General features: G+C 40.3%; 3 protein-coding genes, 1 long non-coding RNA gene and 1 other non-coding gene across 6 annotated transcripts; 3 read left to right on the top strand and 2 right to left on the bottom strand.

Annotated features, from left to right (window-relative positions):
* The first annotated feature begins 2,667 nt into the window (after window positions 1–2,667).
* im:7138535 (uncharacterized protein LOC797998 homolog) lies at window positions 2,668–6,661 on the top strand. Its single transcript, XM_061073240.1, has 8 exons — window positions 2,668–2,795; window positions 2,903–3,009; window positions 4,544–4,669; window positions 4,818–5,056; window positions 5,138–5,218; window positions 5,293–5,409; window positions 5,994–6,140; window positions 6,243–6,661. The coding sequence occupies exons 1-8, from the start codon at window positions 2,752–2,754 to the stop codon at window positions 6,402–6,404; spliced, it is 1,023 nt and encodes a 340-aa protein (XP_060929223.1). The 5' UTR covers window positions 2,668–2,751; the 3' UTR covers window positions 6,405–6,661.
* Window positions 6,662–7,346: 685 nt separating this feature from the next.
* chchd2 (coiled-coil-helix-coiled-coil-helix domain containing 2) lies at window positions 7,347–10,445 on the top strand. Its single transcript, XM_061073053.1, has 4 exons — window positions 7,347–7,514; window positions 8,951–9,215; window positions 9,734–9,953; window positions 10,057–10,445. Exons 1-4 carry the CDS (start codon window positions 7,465–7,467, stop codon window positions 10,065–10,067), a joined length of 546 nt encoding a protein of 181 aa, XP_060929036.1. The 5' UTR covers window positions 7,347–7,464; the 3' UTR covers window positions 10,068–10,445.
* A 2,265-nt stretch (window positions 10,446–12,710) lies between these two features.
* Window positions 12,711–17,814, top strand: LOC133003827 (phosphorylase b kinase gamma catalytic chain, skeletal muscle/heart isoform-like). Its single transcript, XM_061073645.1, has 9 exons — window positions 12,711–12,793; window positions 14,828–15,006; window positions 15,223–15,277; window positions 15,360–15,425; window positions 15,510–15,673; window positions 16,543–16,633; window positions 16,725–16,878; window positions 16,997–17,122; window positions 17,548–17,814. Exons 1-9 carry the CDS (start codon window positions 12,711–12,713, stop codon window positions 17,812–17,814), a joined length of 1,185 nt encoding a protein of 394 aa, XP_060929628.1.
* A 1,017-nt stretch (window positions 17,815–18,831) lies between these two features.
* Window positions 18,832–21,033, bottom strand: LOC133003746 (uncharacterized). 2 transcript variants are annotated; one of them, XR_009678299.1, is made up of 6 exons: window positions 20,931–21,033; window positions 20,423–20,539; window positions 20,043–20,094; window positions 19,533–19,624; window positions 19,034–19,092; window positions 18,832–18,951 (listed from the first exon to the last, which is right to left on the bottom strand). It is a non-coding gene; the product is annotated as an uncharacterized LOC133003746 (long non-coding RNA). The 2 variants fall into 2 exon arrangements; XR_009678298.1 differs by having other exon boundaries at window positions 19,034–19,624.
* Window positions 19,869–20,007, bottom strand: LOC133004049 (small nucleolar RNA SNORA15). Its single transcript, XR_009678330.1, has one exon. It is a non-coding gene; the product is annotated as a small nucleolar RNA SNORA15 (small nucleolar RNA).
* Window positions 21,034–21,603: the final 570 nt, after the last annotated feature.

The following is a 21,603-nucleotide window of genomic DNA, read 5'->3' as shown; positions in this document are numbered from 1 at the left end:
AATTGGTCAGTCTGGTCCCATGACCAAGGGGCAACCGGGTCTATAAAAGATCAAGGCTCCCCCAAAGTCTTCCTTTTTCTCCAACCCCTCGGAGGGCCAAAGGCTGCTCCAGCAGCGCTCTTCTCCACCGACCACCACTGAGGACAGCAGGCCGCTGGCCTTTCCTCCTGCATCGGCGAGTGGAGGAACCGGATTCCTCCAGCTCAAATATTCTCTTTCCAACAACTGGAGGTCAAAGGTCGAGCTTCCAGCTCATCTTCTCAAGAAAACCTCCACGCATCTCAAGCTTCTTCTAAACTCCTTGCAGCGACTCGATGTCCTGCAGGTAAGAACTACGGCTTCAATAAGCAACTGAACTGCACAGCTCAACAGAACCGCGGAAGCAGAGACCACACGAACCAGAGACTTCAAAAGCCAGAACTGCTACCCGAACTGCACAGCAACTTTCTCCCTGTCCTTGGACTGGTAACATAATCTGGGCTTAATAATTTTACTAGGCTAAGCAAGACTGTTTATTTGATTCTGTGTGGTGTTTATAAGTTTGATATATGTGGTGATATTGTGTTACAAGTTAAATCAAGGTTAATGTAAGTCGGGCTCAACACAGACCCTGCCATTTTCTGATTAGCATTCTCACAGACCCCGCATATCTCTTCACCTACTTAGCTACGTCCCCCGACCAGAAGGAGGGGGGGGGGCCTGCTAGCTTAGAGATCTTAAAAGATTACAGGAAGGTGTGACTCTCTTTGTTAGCCACCAGAGAGACCCTCACACACACACACACACACACACACACACACACCCACACACACACACATCTTTATTAGTTAGTATATTGTTTAGTAATTGGTGTTTTATACTTATTATGTTTATAATAAATGCTTTCTTTTAACCTTGTCCTGTCATTAATGTTGCATAAGTGAAGTTTGCCAACCTCTACACTGTCAAGAACTCTATAAACCTTAACTGTTCATTATATAGTCTTTAATAGTAAATATTAAGATTTCTAATTGAACTAGATCTAAATGAGACTGATCTTAATCAATAAATTGGCTATCTTTTCCCTTCTATGAAGGGTGGTGCCCCGCGAGAACTTAGTCAAACTAAAGTTATGATTTAATATTAATATTTTATATATTAATGTTTTATTTTTCTATTTTTGATAACCAAATTTATTGAACGCCTAAAGGCACACTAGCTTATGGTATCATTCCTAACCATTATTGCACAACACATCATTAATGTTTATTTTGTCGACATGACATGATATGCTATCAGTACAGCTGATTTCAGACTCTTTATATTTTTTGTTATATATTTTTATTGTTTTTATAGCTTACAATTTTGTCTGCCTGTGTCTGCATCTGTATACAGTCCAAAAGTTATTGTGGATGCATGACAGTTTGCGTGTGTATGTTGGGGGGCGCCAATTTGAAATCTCGCCTAGGGTGCCAACATTGCCAGGGTCGATCCTTCTGAGTGGGTATAAATGTTGAAAAGGAAAAGGAAAGAAATTTGTTCTTTGGTCCCAGGTTGATACATTTTCATGTAAAAACTTATTGCTGTAAAGGAGGAATTAAACAAAGACTTTATTAGAGTAGCTAATGTTTGTCCACTGGCTTTAATCAGGCTGACTAACCTGAGGTGAAGAAAGAATAAGACATACTGTACATAGGCCTGGGAGATATCAGGAAGTTACATCGTATCATTATCATAATAGACAGTAGTGCAGGAATACTTAACGTTACACTTAAGAGATGCACTTAAGTAAGTCTACTTTCTGCTTCCACATTTGATATGTCAGTTATTTGAGTTGATCTTATTAAAACACCACAGTCCATCTTCTCATCACAGAGCTCTAGCGGCTTCTAGTGGATACAAATATGTGATACATCACAACTGCACTGACTGTCTCCTCTCGAGTACAGTTTCATTTGAAGAATTTGGCAAAAATAATGATCGGTTTGTCTCTTAAGGTCGAGTGGTTATTGTAAAGTAGATGTATAAACGTTATGGGGAAGGGGTCAGCCATGTTTGTCCAGGTGTTTAGGGAGGGGGGGGAGGGGGGGCAGATGAAAGTAGAATGACAGATTATATCACACACTTTCTATGAACGTCAATTTATAGCTTCTGAAAATAAAGTAAAACTCAAAAACATTATTCAAAATCTTGCAGTTTTTATTCGTGTAATTTCATTGATTTATTTCAAAACTGAATGTTAAGATTAAGTAAACGGTTGGCAGTCTATTTTGTATAAAATTCAATATTTCCTTACCAATTAAACAGATGTTTTCTTTGAATGGTTTGTTCTTACATTTCATTTAGCTTTTATCCAAAGCGTCTTTCAACCATGAGGGTACAATCCCAGAATAATACAATATTTTATATATATTATTTTTATTTATAATTTTTACTAATTTATTTGCTAAAAGTCTTGTGTCAAACCACTTTTATTTTCAGTTTTTAATATTTCTTTCAAAGCATTTATATTTTCTAACAAATTTGAACTGTGTTTTACTATTGATTTCAAGTGATTTCAGAATTTTTAGATGTATATATTTTTTACCAAACGTGCAGTGCACACTCCGGCCTTCAGGGAGCGATGTGCGTCCCGCCAACAGCCCCTGTAAAAAGCAGCATAGAGGAAGTGCAGTTGGTAAACACCTTTGAACCATAGACTGTGTGAAGGTGTGTTTGTTTGTGTGGAGTTGATTTACAGCTGCAGGTGTTTACGTGACTTTCACAGACACAATGGAGAGAAGCGGGGGGACAGTTTCCGCCATTAAAGCTTCAGGGTAAGTTACGTCAAGGAAAGCTCTCATTATTCTGACCCCACCTACCCCACATGTCTCCCACCTGTCTCTCACCTGTCTCTCACCTGGCGGCTCTACTTCCTGCTCAGGTACCCGGGCAGCAGCTGCCGGACCCGGTGTGAGTGTGACGAGCTCCCGTGCCCGCTGCTCAGCTGGTTGTCTGCAGAGCTGAGGAGGGTCTGTCCGGAGCTGAGGGGTGAGCAGGGCCGGTCCTAGAGTCAGAGAGTCCCAGGGGGGCCCCTCAAACTTTATGTTCTAAATAATCTTACACCAACGAAGGGTAGGAAGTGTACACGTGTTTTTAATTTCAAATTAAAGTGACCTAAGTACATAATAAAAAACATTAAAACCCTCTGTGGAGTGAAGTCTGTCAGCCTGGGGCCCGAGCAGCTGCCTGCCTCTTGGGTGAGACCCAGACCCAGACTTCATTATAGAGCTGTGTCTGCTTAGTGAGGGGCCGCACACTGATCAGCAGGGGGTCGCTTTACTGACAGAATAAAAATCATCATCTAGTGCAGGGGTTCCCAAAGTGGGGGTCGCGAGACACAGGGGCGGGGTCGCGAAATGCATTCCAAAAGAAAATACAATAATTAAATTTTTTTATAAAAAAAAAAAAAAAAAAAATGTTGTTTAATATATATATATGAGTTGATATTAGAATAAAATCATGCAATTGTAGCCGAGCGTTTAGTTGTTGTATTGAATAAAGCCTCAGCCTAAAGAAGACACAGGAGACATAGCAGCTGTTTAGTACAGCACATCCTTCCGGTAAAACCCCTCTTCAAAATAAGAGTCACTAAATAAAATAGCCCATATATAGCCCATAATAGCACATTTCCCTTACGACACAGGTTAGCGACAGTTCAATTTACAGCAGCACCAGTCACACGATAGCTGGCCAAAACTCTTTTTGAAAGCAGCTGAAAATTATTGACAGTCACAATGAAACGTTGGTTAATACCAAACAAATCGAGGAGGCCACAGGAACAGGACAGGCTAGCGGAGAAGGAGAGGCTATCTGAGCAGACATGCACAAGAATGCACGCACGCACGCACAGTGCATGTGCGTGGCTGTGCGCAACATTATAAACCACCTCCAGTGTCGTTGGGGGTCCCCAGTCTCTGGCACCGTTATTCTGGGGGTCGCAGGCTGAAAAGTTTGGGAACCCCTGATCTAGTGAAGGTGTTTAATATTTAGTAGTAAGAGGATGAAACACAAAAAGACACTCTGAGAATAGAATAATACATTCAATTAATTTATAATCTCCTTTGCTCTGAGTCAAACTGGCAGATCAGCTGAGATCTGTTACAACTGTGTCTACAAGTCTGGGGTGTTGATAAGGTTTTAATATCTTATGCCCTTTTACTTAAGATGCATTTTTCTTATATTTTCTTTTTTGTTGGTTCGTTCCTGCTGTATGTTTTTAATTAGAAGTGCAACTAGCAGATTATTATTTTCTCCATTAATCGATTAGTCATTTCGTCCATTGAATTGAATCTAAGAGAACATATTCATTTTGCTTTTTTCCTACCAACTGCCCAAAGTCCAAGTAATTTAAAAGGTCTTCAAATTAGTTTTTGGACCAAAAGTGCCAAACAAAACATTATTTATTCAAAAATCACAGAATTCATGTTCCATTAATTTACTAATCGATTATTTGACTGATCATTTCAACTCTAAAAAGCTAGCACTATTTAAACATAATGTGCTCATCTTTCTTTTTTTTAAGACTCAGTTGGAACAGGCAATGTGTTGCTGGTGGGCGAGCTGAGAACTTTACTATCAGACATGTTCTCTCCTCTCACCGTGCTGATGTCAGAGGTGCTGGATCCAAGTGTCCTCAACAAAGTCACTGGTGAGAAGTGAGCAATATATACGTCCACTTGCTTCTGCAGCAAAATTCTTTGTTTATAATAATACCGGATGATTTCAGTGCCTATGGATCTATACATTAACTGCACATCCCTTTTAAATGAAGGGTGTATTATTGCTTCATCCTTTAGAATTCCTTGTATCAGAACTGCAAGCAGCTCACATGATTAAGCGTCAGGAATCACATCCTGAGGAGAAGACAACAGGAGACGAGTCTGAAAAAGAGCAGCGAGTTGTAGATCACAGCCATGAAGACGAAGATTGCTCTGACAAAGAGAGGAGGAAGGCTGAGATGCAGGCGGAGTGGATATTAGTGTTGCATGCACTTAACATGGACGCCTCTTCCCAATATGAGGATGTGTTGACTGAAGTAAGGCTGATAACAGAGAGAAAGAGTTTTGTGTAAGTTGTGATCATTGTAAAAGCTTAATATGTTGGCGTGTTATTGCAGGTGGAGTCCAGACTCGCTCGTCTACCATGTGGAGCCATGATGGAGCCTCTGCTTAACACCAACCTCCGCTCAGAGCAGTGGGTACGTTTTCAGAGCTGTTCTCATATTCAATCGTAAAATCCGCATCTCAACCTTATTTTCTGTTCTGTTTTAAGGTTCAAGTTAAAAAGATCGGTCAGGTCATGTCCAAGGATTATCAGTGTCGCTGGCATATGATGACCAAACGCTTTCAGGTCACACTTGAGTCCTTTGGATGGGGAGACAACCAAAAGGTAGGAATGTTAAGTCCCTGCACCTGTTACACTTGCCTCTTGTCACTTTTAGCCACAATGTCCATCCAAACTGAAATATATATATATATATATATATATATATATATATATATATATATATATATATATATATATATATATATATATAACAAAAACTTAATAAATTTGAGCTAAAATCGTTTTTTTTAAAGAATCTTATGAATAAAGTGTGATAACTAATTGTATATAATTACCTCCTCCAAGGAGGTTAGTTTTTCATCTGCATTTGTTTTTTTTAGCAGGATTAAGCTAAAACTACAGGGTGGAGGGTTGTGATATGGTTCAGGGAAGAACCTAATACATTTCTTTTGCGAATCCAGCGTAAGGCCCAGATCCAAGAATAGATTTTCCCTTTCTTTAACAATTTGAGATATGGTGTTAGGCTTGGTGGATGAAAGCTTTCTCTGAGTGTCCTTCTAGAATAGTAATTTTTTTCAACTCCTCAGATTCTTGTTTCAGCTCTGGTCAAAATCTGACGACACGATGCATCACTGTGTGTCATGATAAAATCACACAGCCCAGTTCAATCAGTGCTTTATTTACAGGAGCGCAGAGAAGCGCTTGCCTCGGTGCCTCCTCTCGAGTCCCTCGCCCACTCCTCCCAAGTGTCTCTGTCTCGTCTGCTTGCTGCCAGAGAGGATCAGTCCTTCATTGAGCCGATCAAGGCTGGAAAAAGCACTGCCGTGTACAAGGTACAACTGTAAACACCTAAACACCAAGTCCGAGAGTATGATTGAAGGTGTGTTCAGCTCTGAATGCAGATGGTTTCTAATATATTTCTTTGGTCTTACTAGATACGGATGGGCAGTGTACCCGACAGAGGAGGACGACCGGGGGAAATTGAGCCGCCTATGCCAGTGTGGGGAGAGCGAAGCGCGAAAGGGAACCGGGGGGGTCGAGGAGGTGGACACCATCATCGGCGTAAATTTCCAGAAAAGAAAGGGAAAAACCTGTAACATGTCTTTCTCTTTAGTTCAAATTAAGGAATAAGTGATCATTTTTCTTTATTTAAATACTTCAAACAAAATGTGGCCGTGGATCGCCACATGGGACTTCATTTTATAGTTATAAATGTGTGTATACTTTTTGTTATAACACATAAACATACCTGACATGTACATTTCTAAAAGAGCTTGTCATTGCTGTAATGTACTGGTATATAAAAATATATTTTTGTTCTGTTTATCAAAGAATAAAATATGTTGGCTTTGCACATTTATATAATGAGGTCTATTTAATTCTGGATACCTGAACATACAAAACACAAGTTTATTGGAATTTTGCTATTGCCTCCATGAAGGAGGTCATCTTTCTTATCTGGGTCTGTTTGGTTGTTAGTGGGATTGTGCCCGAGGAGCATCAAAGGATCAAAACATTCAACAACAAATTAAAGCCCTCAAATTACATAACATTACATTACATTTTATTTAGCTGACACTAAGTGCATTCAACCACAAGGGTACAAACTATAGGTACAAACCCAGAACAACAAGAATCAAGAAAGTAAGATTTCTTAAAAAAGAAGCAAAACTACAAAGTGCTATAAGTAAATGCCATTAATGTGTTACTAAATGGTTAGTTTTAAAATGTGTAAGCTTTCTGCTGGCCGGATGTCCACGGGGAGCTCATTCCACCATTTAGGAGCCAGGACAGCAAACAGTTTTCTCACCAAAGCATGTGCTCGGGCCCATTATTATTATTATTTATTATTTTTGTTATTTTAACAATAAGTGGAGTGGACAAGCAGATTACAAATAGTTAAATAACGAGGTAGAATAAAGCCTGAGGGTGGCGGTAGTGCAACACTGTGGATGCACGCTGCCGTTAAACTCCAGAGAAGAAGATGAAGCAAGCGGCTCCATTGGTTCCGTCACATAAGTTACCCGGAAGACAATTGATGTAACACAAGGAAAGTTCCCGATTAGCCAAAGGTCGAGTTAGCTTGACAGCTCCTGAGCAACGCGTCTGAATCTTAATCTGACTGAAAAGCAACACTTTTTACCAACAGATCTAACGATGCCGAGAGGAAGCAGAAGCAGGACGTCCAGGATGGCCCCCCCAGCCAGGTAACACCCCGATTCAAACCACATTTATGGGTTTAAAGTTGTTGTAACGACCGTGTTCGTGGTTTGGAAAACCGGCTAGCCACTTTACCTACGTCACTGCACCGTATGTTAGCCTCCTGGAGATTCAACACATGAATAACTGTGGATTATTTTGTACTATTTACACGTCTTGAAATGTGTGTTAAGCATTCAGTAGATTTTTAGAAATTCAAGGTCACGGTGTTTTCGGCATTTTTCTGTTGTGTCGCATCAAACAGGCTTCACTGATTTGTTGTTAATATATAAACTACTCTTTGCCCAATTTGTTTCCTACAAACCCACAGGTAAATTGAGACGACTAGATATCATTTTGGATTTTCTTCAGAGTATAAATAATAAAACGTGTAAAATTTGTTTCATCTTTAATGTGATCATCTGACATGAGCATCGAACCTGTGACCTTCTGTCCTCATGTCTCAACATCCTCAGGTCAATGTTCTTTAACATGATTTTAATGCCAAACAAACCAAACGCAGCAAGATTCATATCAGTGACCTCAACTGACCCCATGGGACACTGCTACTTCTACTGTAGTTTTCACACTGATCTGCTGATGTTTTCGTCTGTTTTATCATGATATATCATCATTATTCATTGTATTGTTTCACTTAAAGTGTTTTTAATCAAATGTGTCTTTTAAAAGTACAACATTTAATCGACAAAATGACTAATAATTTTGTAATAATTTAAATACCAGAGGCTTTGACTTGGTATTAACATCCGTCCTCTGTCATCCAATCACAAGTGGTCTCTACTAAGTTCAGGTCTGACGCAGCCAAATTTCTCCTCAAAGCGTCCTGAGATCCGATCCCCACAAATCCGGTCCTGGGCCACAGACTTTCCACTCGCATGACGTCAGTGACCTGCCACAGTTTCACACTGATTCAGAGTATTTTAACGTTTTTAGGTGTCCGTACATTATTTTGTTTATAACCACGACCAAAGTATTAACACTGACCAGCACATAATGATGAATACTTTTTAAATTCTAAAATAATTCTTTCATTTTTAAACCTGTCTTCACAGCTGAGCTGTACCAGTTTCATTAAGCTGTTCTCGACTCCTCTCTGTCATTCTTGCTCACGCCAACACACAAACATTGACATCGGACACGTTTGTTTGTCTTTGCGAACACAAATGACGTACGTGATTTTTGGTCATGTAGAGCGGGTAAGTGAGATCGGATCACAACTGGTGACAGGAGAAACACTAAAAGCATTTTAGTGCCAAGTCTGAACAGGCGAACTTACCACAGTGCACCTGTGATCGGATCTGTCAGGTCTGAACAGAGCCAGAGAACTCAAAGAAATTATTTAAAATGGTGTCAGTAAATGCAGATAGTTTCCAGTTGTTGATTGCAATTGGACCAAACCTCTGAATAAACGTTATTTTCACAGGAGGTCATCACCACCACCATCACCACCACCCATGGCCAGGGCTGCACCTCCTCCCTCCTATGCTCCAGCTCCAATGCAGGCTCCTGCCTCTGCTGTGGGCGCACCAGCAGCCCCCAGGCAGCCGGGCATGTTTGCCCAGATGGCGACTACAGCCGCGGGGGTGGCAGTGGGCTCTGCAGTGGGACACACTATCGGCCACGCGATGACTGGAGGCTTCGGTGGAGGAGGAGAATCCGAGTCCGCCAAGCCAGACGTCACATACCAGGTAAATACACTGTTGTTGTAGGGCTGCATTAGCATCAGATTAGTGTGTCTGTATCGTGGTAAGTAGGTCACAGGTACTAAAGATTGTATGTGTGGGGCAAAGTGTTGATGAAACAAACATTTGATGTAATCCACAGATCAGAACATGCAAGTACATTCACTGTGTATTTACATACTAAACAATAATGATATTTGCAACCTCCTAACTGGGTTATCATATTTTCAGTAAAGCTCTATCAGCATATTCTTACCTGCAGTAGTCTTTTCATAGCCTGGTAATTGTTGGTGGTTTTTTTTATCTATGTATAGATATTTGGTGACAGAGGAGAAAAAGATGCATGTTAAGACAAACAGAGAAAAAGTTTATTTTGGAGAAATTTTTTTATTTGTGAACTAAAATTGCTAGCAGGTAACCAGATGTTATCAATATTACGTTGTTTCAATTCTTTTTTTGGTCTTAAAATACCATATTTACACAAGATGTATGAACAATTGCATCATCTGCCTCGTGTCTTTCAGGAGCCGCAGCAGCCGCAGTACCAGCAGCAGTACCAGCAGCAGCCACAGTACCAGTACCAGCAGCAGCCACAGTCCATGTACCAGCAGCAGCCTCCTCAGCAGGAGCAGCAGGCCTGCTCCTTCGAACTCAAACAGTTTGTCGAGTGCGCCCAGAACCAGAGCGACTTCAAACTGTGTGAAGGCTTCAGTGAAGTGCTCAAGCAGTGCAAGTTCTCCAATGGTAAGTGAAGTGTGGAATTCCTTTTACTCCAATACCTTAAGAGTTCATCTCATTAATAACCATGCTTGGCCGTGTGTTAATAACACTTGTCTTTTCTCCACAGGTTTGTCATAAGGCTGAGACAAATACCTGGAGAGAAGTACACGCACAAACTGCAATAAGTAACCATACTGGATACTTACTGGTGTAATTCCCAAAAGATTAATAAACATGCTTTATTTAGACAGTTGGTCATCAGAAAACAGTGTTTGTTTCTCAGGAGACTGCTACAGACCTTGTAATCATAGTCGTATAAATAATGTTCATTTATTTTGTGTTGCAGTGTTTTGAGTTGATTTCATTAGTCATTGTGTTTTCTTCTGCTTCAGTGCTTTTAATTTAAAATTCCTCCAGTATCTATATTATAAGGTGAATTGCATTACTTGTTGATAAATTGTGAAATCACATCTCTCTCTGTAGATGTCCACTGTAATAAAGCACTTGGACCATGAATGCTCTGTGTGGTGTGATGATGTCTTTCATGGATTTAGTTTCTATTTTGTACCCAACATAATCTTTTAACTTTTAACAACATTAACTTTATCCAATAAAAACTATTATCAAGATACGAACCTGATATTAAAATTTCCCAATTCCAACAATGTTAAATATCCATCCACTGACTCATTAAGACAGAATTCTTTAATTGATACCAATAATTGTATTTTTTGTGATTTAACAGAAACTACTGATAATTTATTTCACGACTGCTTTTATTCTTAAGCTCTAATGCTGAATGTTCATTAATGGCTCCCCGCCCCAAAAATGTTCCAACTTAAAATGTTCTTCCAATATGGCACCAGTACCAGTCAGCCAGTGATTGGAGGCAGAATGTTTAGGAACGCCTCCAGGGATTCCTCTCAGTTTTGGCACAAATGTTCACTTTGACTCAGGAAATTACTGATTCGATTTTAGTTGTTAAAGATCTATGTCACCATGGCCTCACAAAACTTCTCTTGTGCATGATATATCAAATATGCCTGGTGGGAACTTCTTAAATATGACCAGTTGAGACTTGTACACAAAGATGAACTAATGTGATTTCAGTGGTCAAAGGTCACAGTGACATCGTATGAGCCTGGAAAAATTATTATGAAGACTAAAACTACTTGTTGGCGGAAGCTTACAACCAGTGTGCAGTGTTTCTGGTTTTGACCTAGTTATCATTTACTTTATCTTTAATAACATTTATTTTAGTTTCATGTCCGTCATTTATCTTTACAGCTGCACCTGCTCCCTATCTTATACAGTATATTGAGGTGCCATATTGATTTTGAAATTGTTCAGTTAAGAAAATACAACCTCTCCCAGTTCCTGTCTGGAAGGAACATTATAACACTGGACTTTCCAAGAAAGGTTTCTATTTTTAGACACAGTTTCTCTAATAAGACTTGTAGTGTTAGACGCAGAGGTCTGTCCAGCAGCTGCCATGTCACTCCAGCGTGGTGTCAGACCCTCTAGCTGAGCACTGCATGTGTAGTAATGTTGTGTAATGTAGGTCTGATCATATTTTTGTATGGACACACGTGTTCCCGCTGCAGAGGAAGCAACAACTTATTTTTGGCATCTGACATTAGAGCTCACCCCCAGCAGAGAGAGGAGCGACCCCACAAAGCTGCAGCAGCAGCACAGACTCACTGCACCTCTGTGTGCGTCCCCTCCTCTACAGGCCCAGCTTTGATTATGGATTATCTTCACACCAGGAAGTGATCCGTACTGATACGGTGAGTGATCCAACTTTGTTTAGTTTTTTTTAATGCAATGGATTGTGGTAGCTGGTTAAAGGTCAAACAGAGGGATCCAGTTCACACATGGTGATACTTTGCTCCACACTGAAATCTGTCTCCGGACATGATCTGAAGTTCAGGACGATCATTATACTTGTATACAAAAACACGAGACAGAGCTGACATTATATAAGTCATCAAAATCTATGGAAAACAGCCCTTTATTTGTGTTTTATTTAATATAAGAACAAGGTCAAATTTGCATGAAATAAATAATTTAAATGAAATCCATGTATCTGTTATATTTATTTATATCTAGTATAATGGATTAGTTTTCTTTATTTTTACAAATGGAAAATGAGATTAAAATATTTAGATCAGAGCTCTGTCATCTGACGTGGTTCAGAGGAAAAGAAGCAGATACATGTATTATCATATTGGTAATATAGAGTAACAGTTAGTTACTATTCTGGCAACATTCAAAGCATGTGATAAGTGTATGAGACTTCATGAACTGTTTCAAATGAATCTACACAAAAGTATAAAAAACTACCGAGGGATGCAATGTTGAAAGATTCGTAGTCAATTATTCAATATGTTGTTTGTTTCATGAAATGTGAAAATACAATAGAGAAATATGTTCTATACAGTTGCAGAGCAAGAAGAAATATGATAATTAAATGATTTGTTTGACCCAACACCCATACATTTCGAAAAATTTTGAATCCTTACATTATAAAACCAGCAGCCAGTAAGAGTTTGTCATTGACCAAACTTATTTCACACGAATACTTTGTCCACCGTCACCAAATATCTTCTTCAGACGTGTGACTTTACTTCCAGCTCTGATAAATGACTCTGTCCGAGTGGTGTCAGTGGCTGTTGCCCTGTTGAACATGTTGAACACGTGTTGTCCTCCAGCTGCCTGGTGTTGAGCTGTGAGAGGAGAATACGGTTCTATCTGTGCTGGTGAAGTTCACGTCGCTCCATCATGACCAAAGATGAGGAGATCCCTGACTGTGTCGGAGCTCAGGAGTTCTACAACAAGTATGAGACCAAGGAGATTCTGGGAAGGTACGATCATAAAGCACATGTATGGAATAATATCATCTGATTATGGGCGTCAGGGCCTCACAAATGTAAAATCTTTTGTTTTGATTTACATTTATATTTGTTTGTTTCTAATGAAGGAAAGAAATTCACACTTGATTTTCATTTGTCACAACCAGTGGACATTTGTGACTTTTAAAGAGGTGATGCACATATTTCTACCTCCGCCGGGGAGGTTGTGTTTTCACCTCTGTCTGTTTGTTGGTCTGTTGGTTTGTCAGCAGTATTACACAGAAACTATTTAATTGATTTCCTCAAAACTTGGTGGAAGGATGGGAAATGGACCAATAAATACTCCATTCAATTTTAGTACAGATCTGGACCAAGGGCTGATCCCAGACATTTCTTTTTTATTTCCTAATTTCTGTAACGTAGTGTTTTTTCAATGAATGCATGTGTGCAATTGGGTTTGTATATGGGGTTAGGCTTTTTTCATCTACTGTACGGCAACACATTTTTGTCTGGATTTATACAAAGGGGCTGATCTGGAAATGTTTGGCCCTTGGCGGAGGTATTCACTCTCTACTGAGTGCCAGTCCAGTTAATATAATAGTTTGCTTCATTTTAAAGAACTAGTTCAACATTTTACGGAAATAATTCTTATTCTCTTTGTTGCTGAGAGTTTGATCAGAGGATTGATGATTCAGATCAACAGATTAGTACGATTATTTGTTTATTTTGACCACCTCTGTGGAAACAAGCTGAATGGTTTCCCTGGAGTTTTCCAGAAGTCCCTGAGAGCCGTCCTCTGTGCAGAGCCGGCTCATTGGCATTCCCCACTAACCGTCAGACAGTGGTGCTGTTATGTAAACCACACAAACTTCAAGTAGGCTAAATTCACTCATTAATAAGATGTTTTTGGCACAAAGGGTTTAGTGTTGAGAGCAGCCCGGGAATGTGCTGACAGATTAGATTATGTTACTCACTGTCTCACATGCTGACAACAAGGTCACTGGATGAGACCATCAGCTTCTCAAACACAGGGGTCGGTGTGCTAGTAATAGTTTCTTAATGTTGGTCACCTTCAAGTCTCTGTCCTGAAGTAAATACATGAGATCAGATGAACAATCACAAAGATGATTTAAAAAAGGCAGAGGAAACTTATCCCTTGTACGTTTGAAGGTCTCCCGCATTAGTTGGATGATAAGGTGCCAACCAACAGCAGATATTAGTGACCACCAGTGGATGTTAGGGACATGTCATCAGGTGACAGACCCACCAAAGGCTGACCAAACCTCGATGTGTGCCCCTAACAGCTTGGATTCTTTCCTCCTGATCCAGAGTCAGTGGCTGCAGCGTTCTGCAGTCCCTCATGTGAGATTAGAGGTGAACTGGTTTAACATTGTAGCGTGTGTGGTGTGTATGAAAACCTCATCTGCTCCATTGAAGGACACATTCTTCACTGATTAGATGCGATAAAACATGTGGAAAAGTGTATTTCTTTAGTGTGACAATGTGAAATATCGGTTTTGATCTTGGCACCAAAGACAGTGTTGAGCAGAATAAACAGGATTTCAATCAGAATGGCACTAGTGGGCGTACCTCCACCAAGTCGCAACAGACCCCTGATATTCAGTTTCACACACTCATAGATATCAGTCCCCTAAATATCCCAGATTTATTATATTAAGATCCAGGTTTGAAGCCCATGAGAAATTTAAAATTCTCTGTCTCAATGTTAAAGAAATTGAAAAATTATTCCTGGATCCAGCCCTTTGTCCGGATCTAACTTCAAAGTTTGATTGGTTCTTTCTTGGCCCACGTCCCCTCCTTCCATTAAGCTTTGTGATTATCTGTTCAGTACTTTTTGTGTGATCTTGCTGACAAACAAACAAACGAACCGGTGTGAGAACACAACCTCCTTGGGGAAGGTGAAAATGTCAAACATCCCCGAGCCATGTTGCCTCTGGAGTCCAGCTGTCCTAATGGAAAAAATCTGAGGAAATAAATAAACTGGCAAAGCTGTAGAAATAGAGAACTGGATGTGTTTCTCCTCAGGGGGGTGAGCAGCGTTGTGCGTCGCTGCATCGACAAGCGGACGGCTCAGGAGTACGCAGTGAAGATCATCGACATCACCCCCTCGGACAAGACCACCCCGGAGGAGATCGAGGAGATCAGGGAGGCGACGGTGAAGGAGATCGACATCCTGAAGAAAGTCTGCGGAAAGGACAACATCAGTGAGCACAGACACACACACACCCCCCACACTCACACACATCTAATCTAGTTTGGAAATGTACTGTTGCCAACACAAGTCTTATTATTGCTTACACAAAGCAAAGGCATTGTTTGGCTTTTGTCCCACTAACCCGCTGATCAACATGATCCCATGCTCTCTGACTTAATAAAATTCAAAGGTTAATGTGTCTCAAATGTCTCTGTCCTCTCTCCAGTACAGCTTAAAGACTACTACGTGTCCAACGCCTTCTTCTTCTTGGTTTTTGACCTGTAAGTGTCACATCTCAAGTTTAACATGACTGCATTTTACATTGTGAATTACCAGCTGTTCAAAATAGTTTCTGTCCACCAGGATGAAGAAGGGTGAACTTTTTGACTACCTCACAGAGAAAGTTACTCTGAGCGAGAAGGAAACCAGGTCAGCGAGCGTGTGATAGTAATGAAAGAATCATCCTCATCTCTTTGAGACATTGTCTGAGTTGTGGTGTGTGTTGGTTTTAAGGAAGATCATGCGTGCTCTGCTGGAGGTGGTCCAGTTCCTCCACAACCAGAACATCGTGCACCGGGACCTGAAGCCTGAGAACATCCTTCTAGACGACGACATGAACATCAAGCTCACGGACTTTGGCTTCGCCGTGCAAATTGAGCCGAGTCAAAAGCTCAAAGGTCAGTGAGAGGTTGTGTGGAAACACACCAGAAAAAATTATAACCTCCTCCTGACAAGGAAACTTGTTGGAAGGATGCATCTTTCAAGGAATCTTTTATCACTTTCACTCAAATCAGCCATGTTCAGGGGACCGATATTTACGATTTTTAGAAGTTGTACAAGTGCAAAGTATGTGCGGGCAACTGGACTTGCTTGTGTTTCACTTCTCATCCAAGGAGCTTCTTTAGTTCTTCAGTTTATAAGTGTGTGTAATTTGGTGCAGATCAAAACAAACTCTGGATTCTTGTGAATTTTAATGTTGTTTCTCGAGGGGACAGTTAAACCGTTGAATTGTTAAAAAAATGTTACATCATCCTGCAAAGACAAGTTCTTCTACGTGGTCCAAATCACTCAGGGGGAGAATGTAGCAGAAGTCTCTTCTAGTGGAGCGTCTCTGAATGTCCTGCTCCAATAAACGTCCCATGTTTATGACGCTCGGTGAACTTTTCAGCTCAGCAGCTGCTGCTGGTGGTCAGAGGAGAATCTTCTCTCTGAGCTGCTCCCACAAAGGTTAAGATGCAACAGGACACTCTGATCTGTTTGCTGGAGTCCTGCTCACAGCACACTGACCTTTCCACTGAGTCTCCTCAATGACCTGCAGCGGGAAGTCAGACGTCTTTGGAGTCTGAACATCACCGCATGGTTTGCTTAGTTAGTAAATAGAGCTTGTGATGTGCGGTTCAGATTACTAGCATATATACAGAGACTGTAACACAAACTCTGTCAATGCAGAGTAAATTCAATATATATTCACCTCGGCCAAGGAGCTTATGTTTTTGTCTGCTTTTGTTTGTTTCTTATTACAAGCGAGTTGTGTTGTGTACTGCAGAGGTGTGTGGGACCCCTGGTTACCTCGCTCCTGAGATCATCGGGTGCTCCATGGACGCAGGACATGCAGGATATCAGACCGCTGTGGACATGTGGGTGTTGTTCAGAGGCAAAAACCACAACAGGAAGTCATCTGACCATATAATGGTTAAAATCTGACTGACCTCTGGCTTATGTTTACAGATGGAGTTCAGGCGTGATCATGTACACGCTGCTCGCAGGCTCTCCGCCCTTCTGGCACAGGAAACAGATGCTGATGCTGCGGATGATCTTGGCCGGGAGCTACGACTTCTCGTCTCCTGAATGGGAAGACCGCTCAGACACTGTTAAAGATTTGGTAAGATTTTTTTCTCACGTCTACACACTTCAATGAGCTTGTAAAATTAAAGCAAATTCAAAAAAATTTACTAAATTTCACTAAATAACTGTAGAAACTCTTCATGTGGTTCCCTCAGATCTCTCGGATGCTGGTGGTGGATCCGAAGCAGCGTTTCACAGCCATGGATGCTCTTAACCACTCGTTCTTCTCACAGTATGTGGTGCATGAAGTGCGAACGTTCACCCCAAAAAGACGCTTCAAGGTGAGACAACAGAGATTATAAGAAAAAAGCCTTAATGTTTTACATGCCCCCCTTTTCCTAGAGCTGATTTCCACCCTTTTGGATAATTTCCAATGTTAATGACATAATTCCCATAAGGTTTATTGTGTTTCATGTATTTTAATATTTTCCTGAATTATTTGACCCTTTATTGAGTGTTTTATGTTTATTAATGTTTCAATTTATATTTGGATTCTACAATTTATTGGCTGCATTTATTTTGTATCTTAATTGCTATTTTCAAGTACTGAGATGAAAAAGGGTAATCTGTGATACAAGTTCATTTAATGAGACTGAAAAACCAGCAGCCTAAATTCATGAAATTCACAGGGTTCGTAATAGTTTCCCACAAATCGAAGATATAAAAAAACAATAACCAGCAACCTTGGCTGACCTTTCTCCATCAGGTCATCTGCATGACCGTGCTCGCCACGATGAGGATCTACTGCAACTACCGCCGAGCCAAGCCTGTCACCAAGGAGGTGATCAAGAGCGACCCGTACTCGATCAAGCCCATCCGCAAGCTCATCGACGCCTGCGCCTTCAAGATCTACGGCCACTGGGTGAAGAAGGGCCAGACTCAAAACAGAGCCGCTCTGTTCGAGAACACACCAAAAGCCATCCTGCTGTCGATTGCTGCCGAGGCAGATGAGCCCATTCACCAAATCTGGTAACAGGCACCTGCTCCTCTGGTGCACATCTGCTGGAGCTGTACTCTCCCCACTCTATGATCTGGTGTCTGACCCCTACCAGGCAAGGTCGAATAAGTATGTAATTTATGTGGAATGAACTTTAAAAGCACTTTCCAATACTGCAGTACAATTGTACCACGTGTGGCACGCATGGTGCCTGTAAGTCTGCAAGGAAAACTTGTAACTGTTAAACAGTTTGCTTATTGTCATCAAGGTTTAAAAATGACTTTAAAACAAGAAATGTACTGTTAGTGTTTTAAAGTATGTAACTTAAAATGACCCAGATCTCCGCTGTAAAGTATTGCTTTGAAAATGTGTTGTTGATGCTTAATTATAACAAATGGAGGCAACAGCTTCTCCAGGTTAATTATCAGAAACACTACACAACAAATTTAAATGACAATGCTCTTAATTGATTTCTGGTTGTATAAACCATTTTCAGATAAGTGTTAAATCAGCTGCATCATGCAACACTAAAGAGTGGAAACTTTGAAGTGTTGGGCATTGGCCAAGAAAGAACACATTACATTTGGACACTGGTACATACAAATGAGTAGATTGTGCAATTTCCCATTACTTTCTTGAATATCTTAAGATTGTATTTTGATATTGTCACGGGGAATGATTCACCAATAGATAATTTCAAGGAACCGTTGAGCCTTGGTGGAGGTTTGTGCTCTACCGAGTGTCATTCTTAAAATGCGAGACCTTGTCTCAGCAGCTGAAGCTAAACTTGTAGAAACTTATTGCAACTGGATTATGAAAGAGAATCTCCTTTCTGAAATGGCACTGACTTACGTGTGTGTGTGGCTTTTTAATGGTTGTGCAGGATGTAAGATTTTGTTCACAGCTTCAAAGAAAGTTGTAAAGACTGTAGGACTTAAATGTTATGCTTTGAATTTATTTATTAAACTTTAATTTAAGATATGTCATCTTGATGCTTTTTCATTTTAATTCAGTTTATCCAACTACTTTCAGCACATTAAATGAGACCCAATCTGAAACCAGTTTCAAGTTTATTATAAAAAGAGGGAGGTACATTCACATCCACTACATCTTTGATAGAACTCATCCATGGGCATGGAGCACACGTATTAGATCTGCCTTCCAATGATGATTCTATGGAGAAAAAAGCAAGGAGAAAATGATTGAGCTGAACAGAAAACGGGGATAATAGTTACTTATATTTTAATCTTCTTACCACGAGTTGGAGTGGACAGTTCTTCCTCAGCCCAGCTTCAGCCACAGACATCTGCTGCTCTGTAGAATTTAACAAAAAATGAAAAAACGAAAAGAAATTGACAGAGCAGCATCTTCAGTTTCCTCGTGCGTCACTGTACTCATTCCCGCCGAGTAAGATGCGGCACAGAACAGCACACATCCAGTCATATAGCAGGAATGAGACGATACTTTTGCATGGTGTCTGACTGTGTCCAACACAGAGCAGCTGGAACAGAATTCGTCCGTGCCTCCTCTAGCATTTAAAGGGCTATGAATAATATTACATGTTATTTAGCTGACGCTTTTGTCCAAAGCGACTTACATTCGTACACTCGACATTTTTGAGGGGCCATTTAGGGGTTCAGTATCTTGCCAAGGACACTTTGGCAGATGGGGAAGTGGGGATTGACCGGCAACCTTCATGTTGGAAAACGCCCACTCTACCCCCTAGGCCACACCGCCTCAGTGTACAAACGTACCATCGCCCGGCCGTTCTTCACCGGCTGGAGATCACAGCTGCTTCAGTGTGCGGGGACGGCTTCAGGACTGAGAGCTTGAATCACAGCACATGCTAGAAGAAAACAGGTCAGATATGTTAGGAGAGTATTTCATCTACTCAGAAAATTCATCTCTTACAGACATGAAATCATTCAGAGCTCATGGCAGGGTTCAAAAAGTGGGATAATCCTTATTGTTAGACTTAACTTACTAAATTAAAATATCTGAACGAATATGACTGCAGGTTTAATAAATGAAAACAATATTCAGTTGTATATAATCATATACAACCATATATATTCAAACTATTAACACATTGCTGTATTCACTCTGAGATAAGAAAAGAGGCACAGAACAAGCACTCTTCTGTTATTGAGTCAGTTTGTGAAAACAATAATTTTGCATAGTGTCTGACTGAATTTACTATTTCGAGAGTAAAACAGAATTCTTCCATGCTGTCAATTACAGGATATCAACAACTATTTACTAACCTCTGCATGTTTCTCCTCTAGGCTCGACAAGGCTCATCCTCACAAGTACCAGCTGCAACATAGAGAACAAGAGCAGCTCAATAACAAGCAGCTTATTAAAATTAAAAATCTGACTAAGACCAGAGGCAACATTGACAAAACCATTTTAATGAGGTTCTGGGTCAAGAGCTCAAAAGCACCCAAAGCAAGACAATGGACCATAGATGTGTAGAAATGGGTAAGACATTATTAACTAAGAAATATTGGTTATTCACTCTCAATATTTAGCATTATATTACCATTAAAGTTTAATTGTGATGAGCATTGACCTGGCTGCAGAAGACATTCGCTATAGTTTGTGCTTGACAGTAAATTATACAGTCCATAAAATGTCACCTTACCATGTTCACTTTACGGAGGTCCTCCTCCTGTAGGACAGTGACTTCCTGCTGCTCGGACACGTGGTCTGATCATGTAAAGATGGAGGTTGGAGTCATGACACCTTTTCCAGGGTGGTGCTGTGATTTGATCAAATAACAGAGGTGCACAAATAAATAACTGTGAAAAGTGAAAACGATCAGCAAAAGTTTTATAATTGTGGCACACAGGATTATTTGGCTAACCGACATTATACAAACTACTTGATACTTGTAATGGTTTTTTAGAGGCTAGAACATATAAATACAGCTATAAACACCCTGTCACACTATTAAAATACTAGTGATCCACCATTCATTCACTCAGATTAACTTTAAAATACTGAGTACTGACACGCGTGTAGGACATAGACTGTATATACTGTGTAGGACCACGTGTTTCCGCCCCACAGACGTTAAGGTAATCTCACAAATACAAAAGCTGATCGCTGACATTTACTTTGAAATAAATGGTCCTGACATAAATACTCACATTTCCATTTGGATCCAGACTTTAAAGCGACACAGGAGAAAGTATGGAAACATTTTGTCTTGAGCTCCACACAACCAGCTCAAGTACTCGTGGCTGTATGCGGTAGACTTCTTCTTTGTCGTTTTTTTCCAGTTATATATGGGATTTTGCAAAATACTCTCGCCTCATTACCGCCAACATGTGGTCTGGAGTACTGCACTACACTTGAGCCCTCTCATTCCTATCGGTTTGATTTCAGGACTTGTCTCATCTGCTCCAATCACGCGTCTTCACTAAAGCGAGAGATTTGCAGTCGGTCCTGATTGTTTTTCATTACAAAATAAATCCCTGACAATTTGTTATTAACTGTCAGCAGTTGTTATTTTCCACTTCTTAAAGACATTATATGGGGTTGCAATAAGAAAATATGAATTAAACACAGAACAAAACCATTTAAGATGCAAAAATAATACACAAAATTACTATAACAATACCAAAACATTTATATACGTTCTAAATGATAAAGCATTGGCTTAAAAACGTATGCTCAAATTAATAAATTCAACTGTAAAAGGTTTATGCAACATGTTTGCTTATTCTGTGTATGAAATAGTGTGGCTTTGGCAGAAGGGGCTTTGTTAAGACAGAAGATATAGCATTCAATTGATTTAATTCATACAAGACCTGAATCTTC

This window comes from Limanda limanda, chromosome 6 (assembly GCF_963576545.1).
Source record: "Limanda limanda chromosome 6, fLimLim1.1, whole genome shotgun sequence".
Taxonomy (NCBI): Eukaryota; Metazoa; Chordata; class Actinopteri; order Pleuronectiformes; family Pleuronectidae; genus Limanda; species Limanda limanda.
The sequence above is the reverse complement of the archived record's forward strand: the minus strand, read 5'-3'. Positions and strand labels throughout refer to the sequence as shown.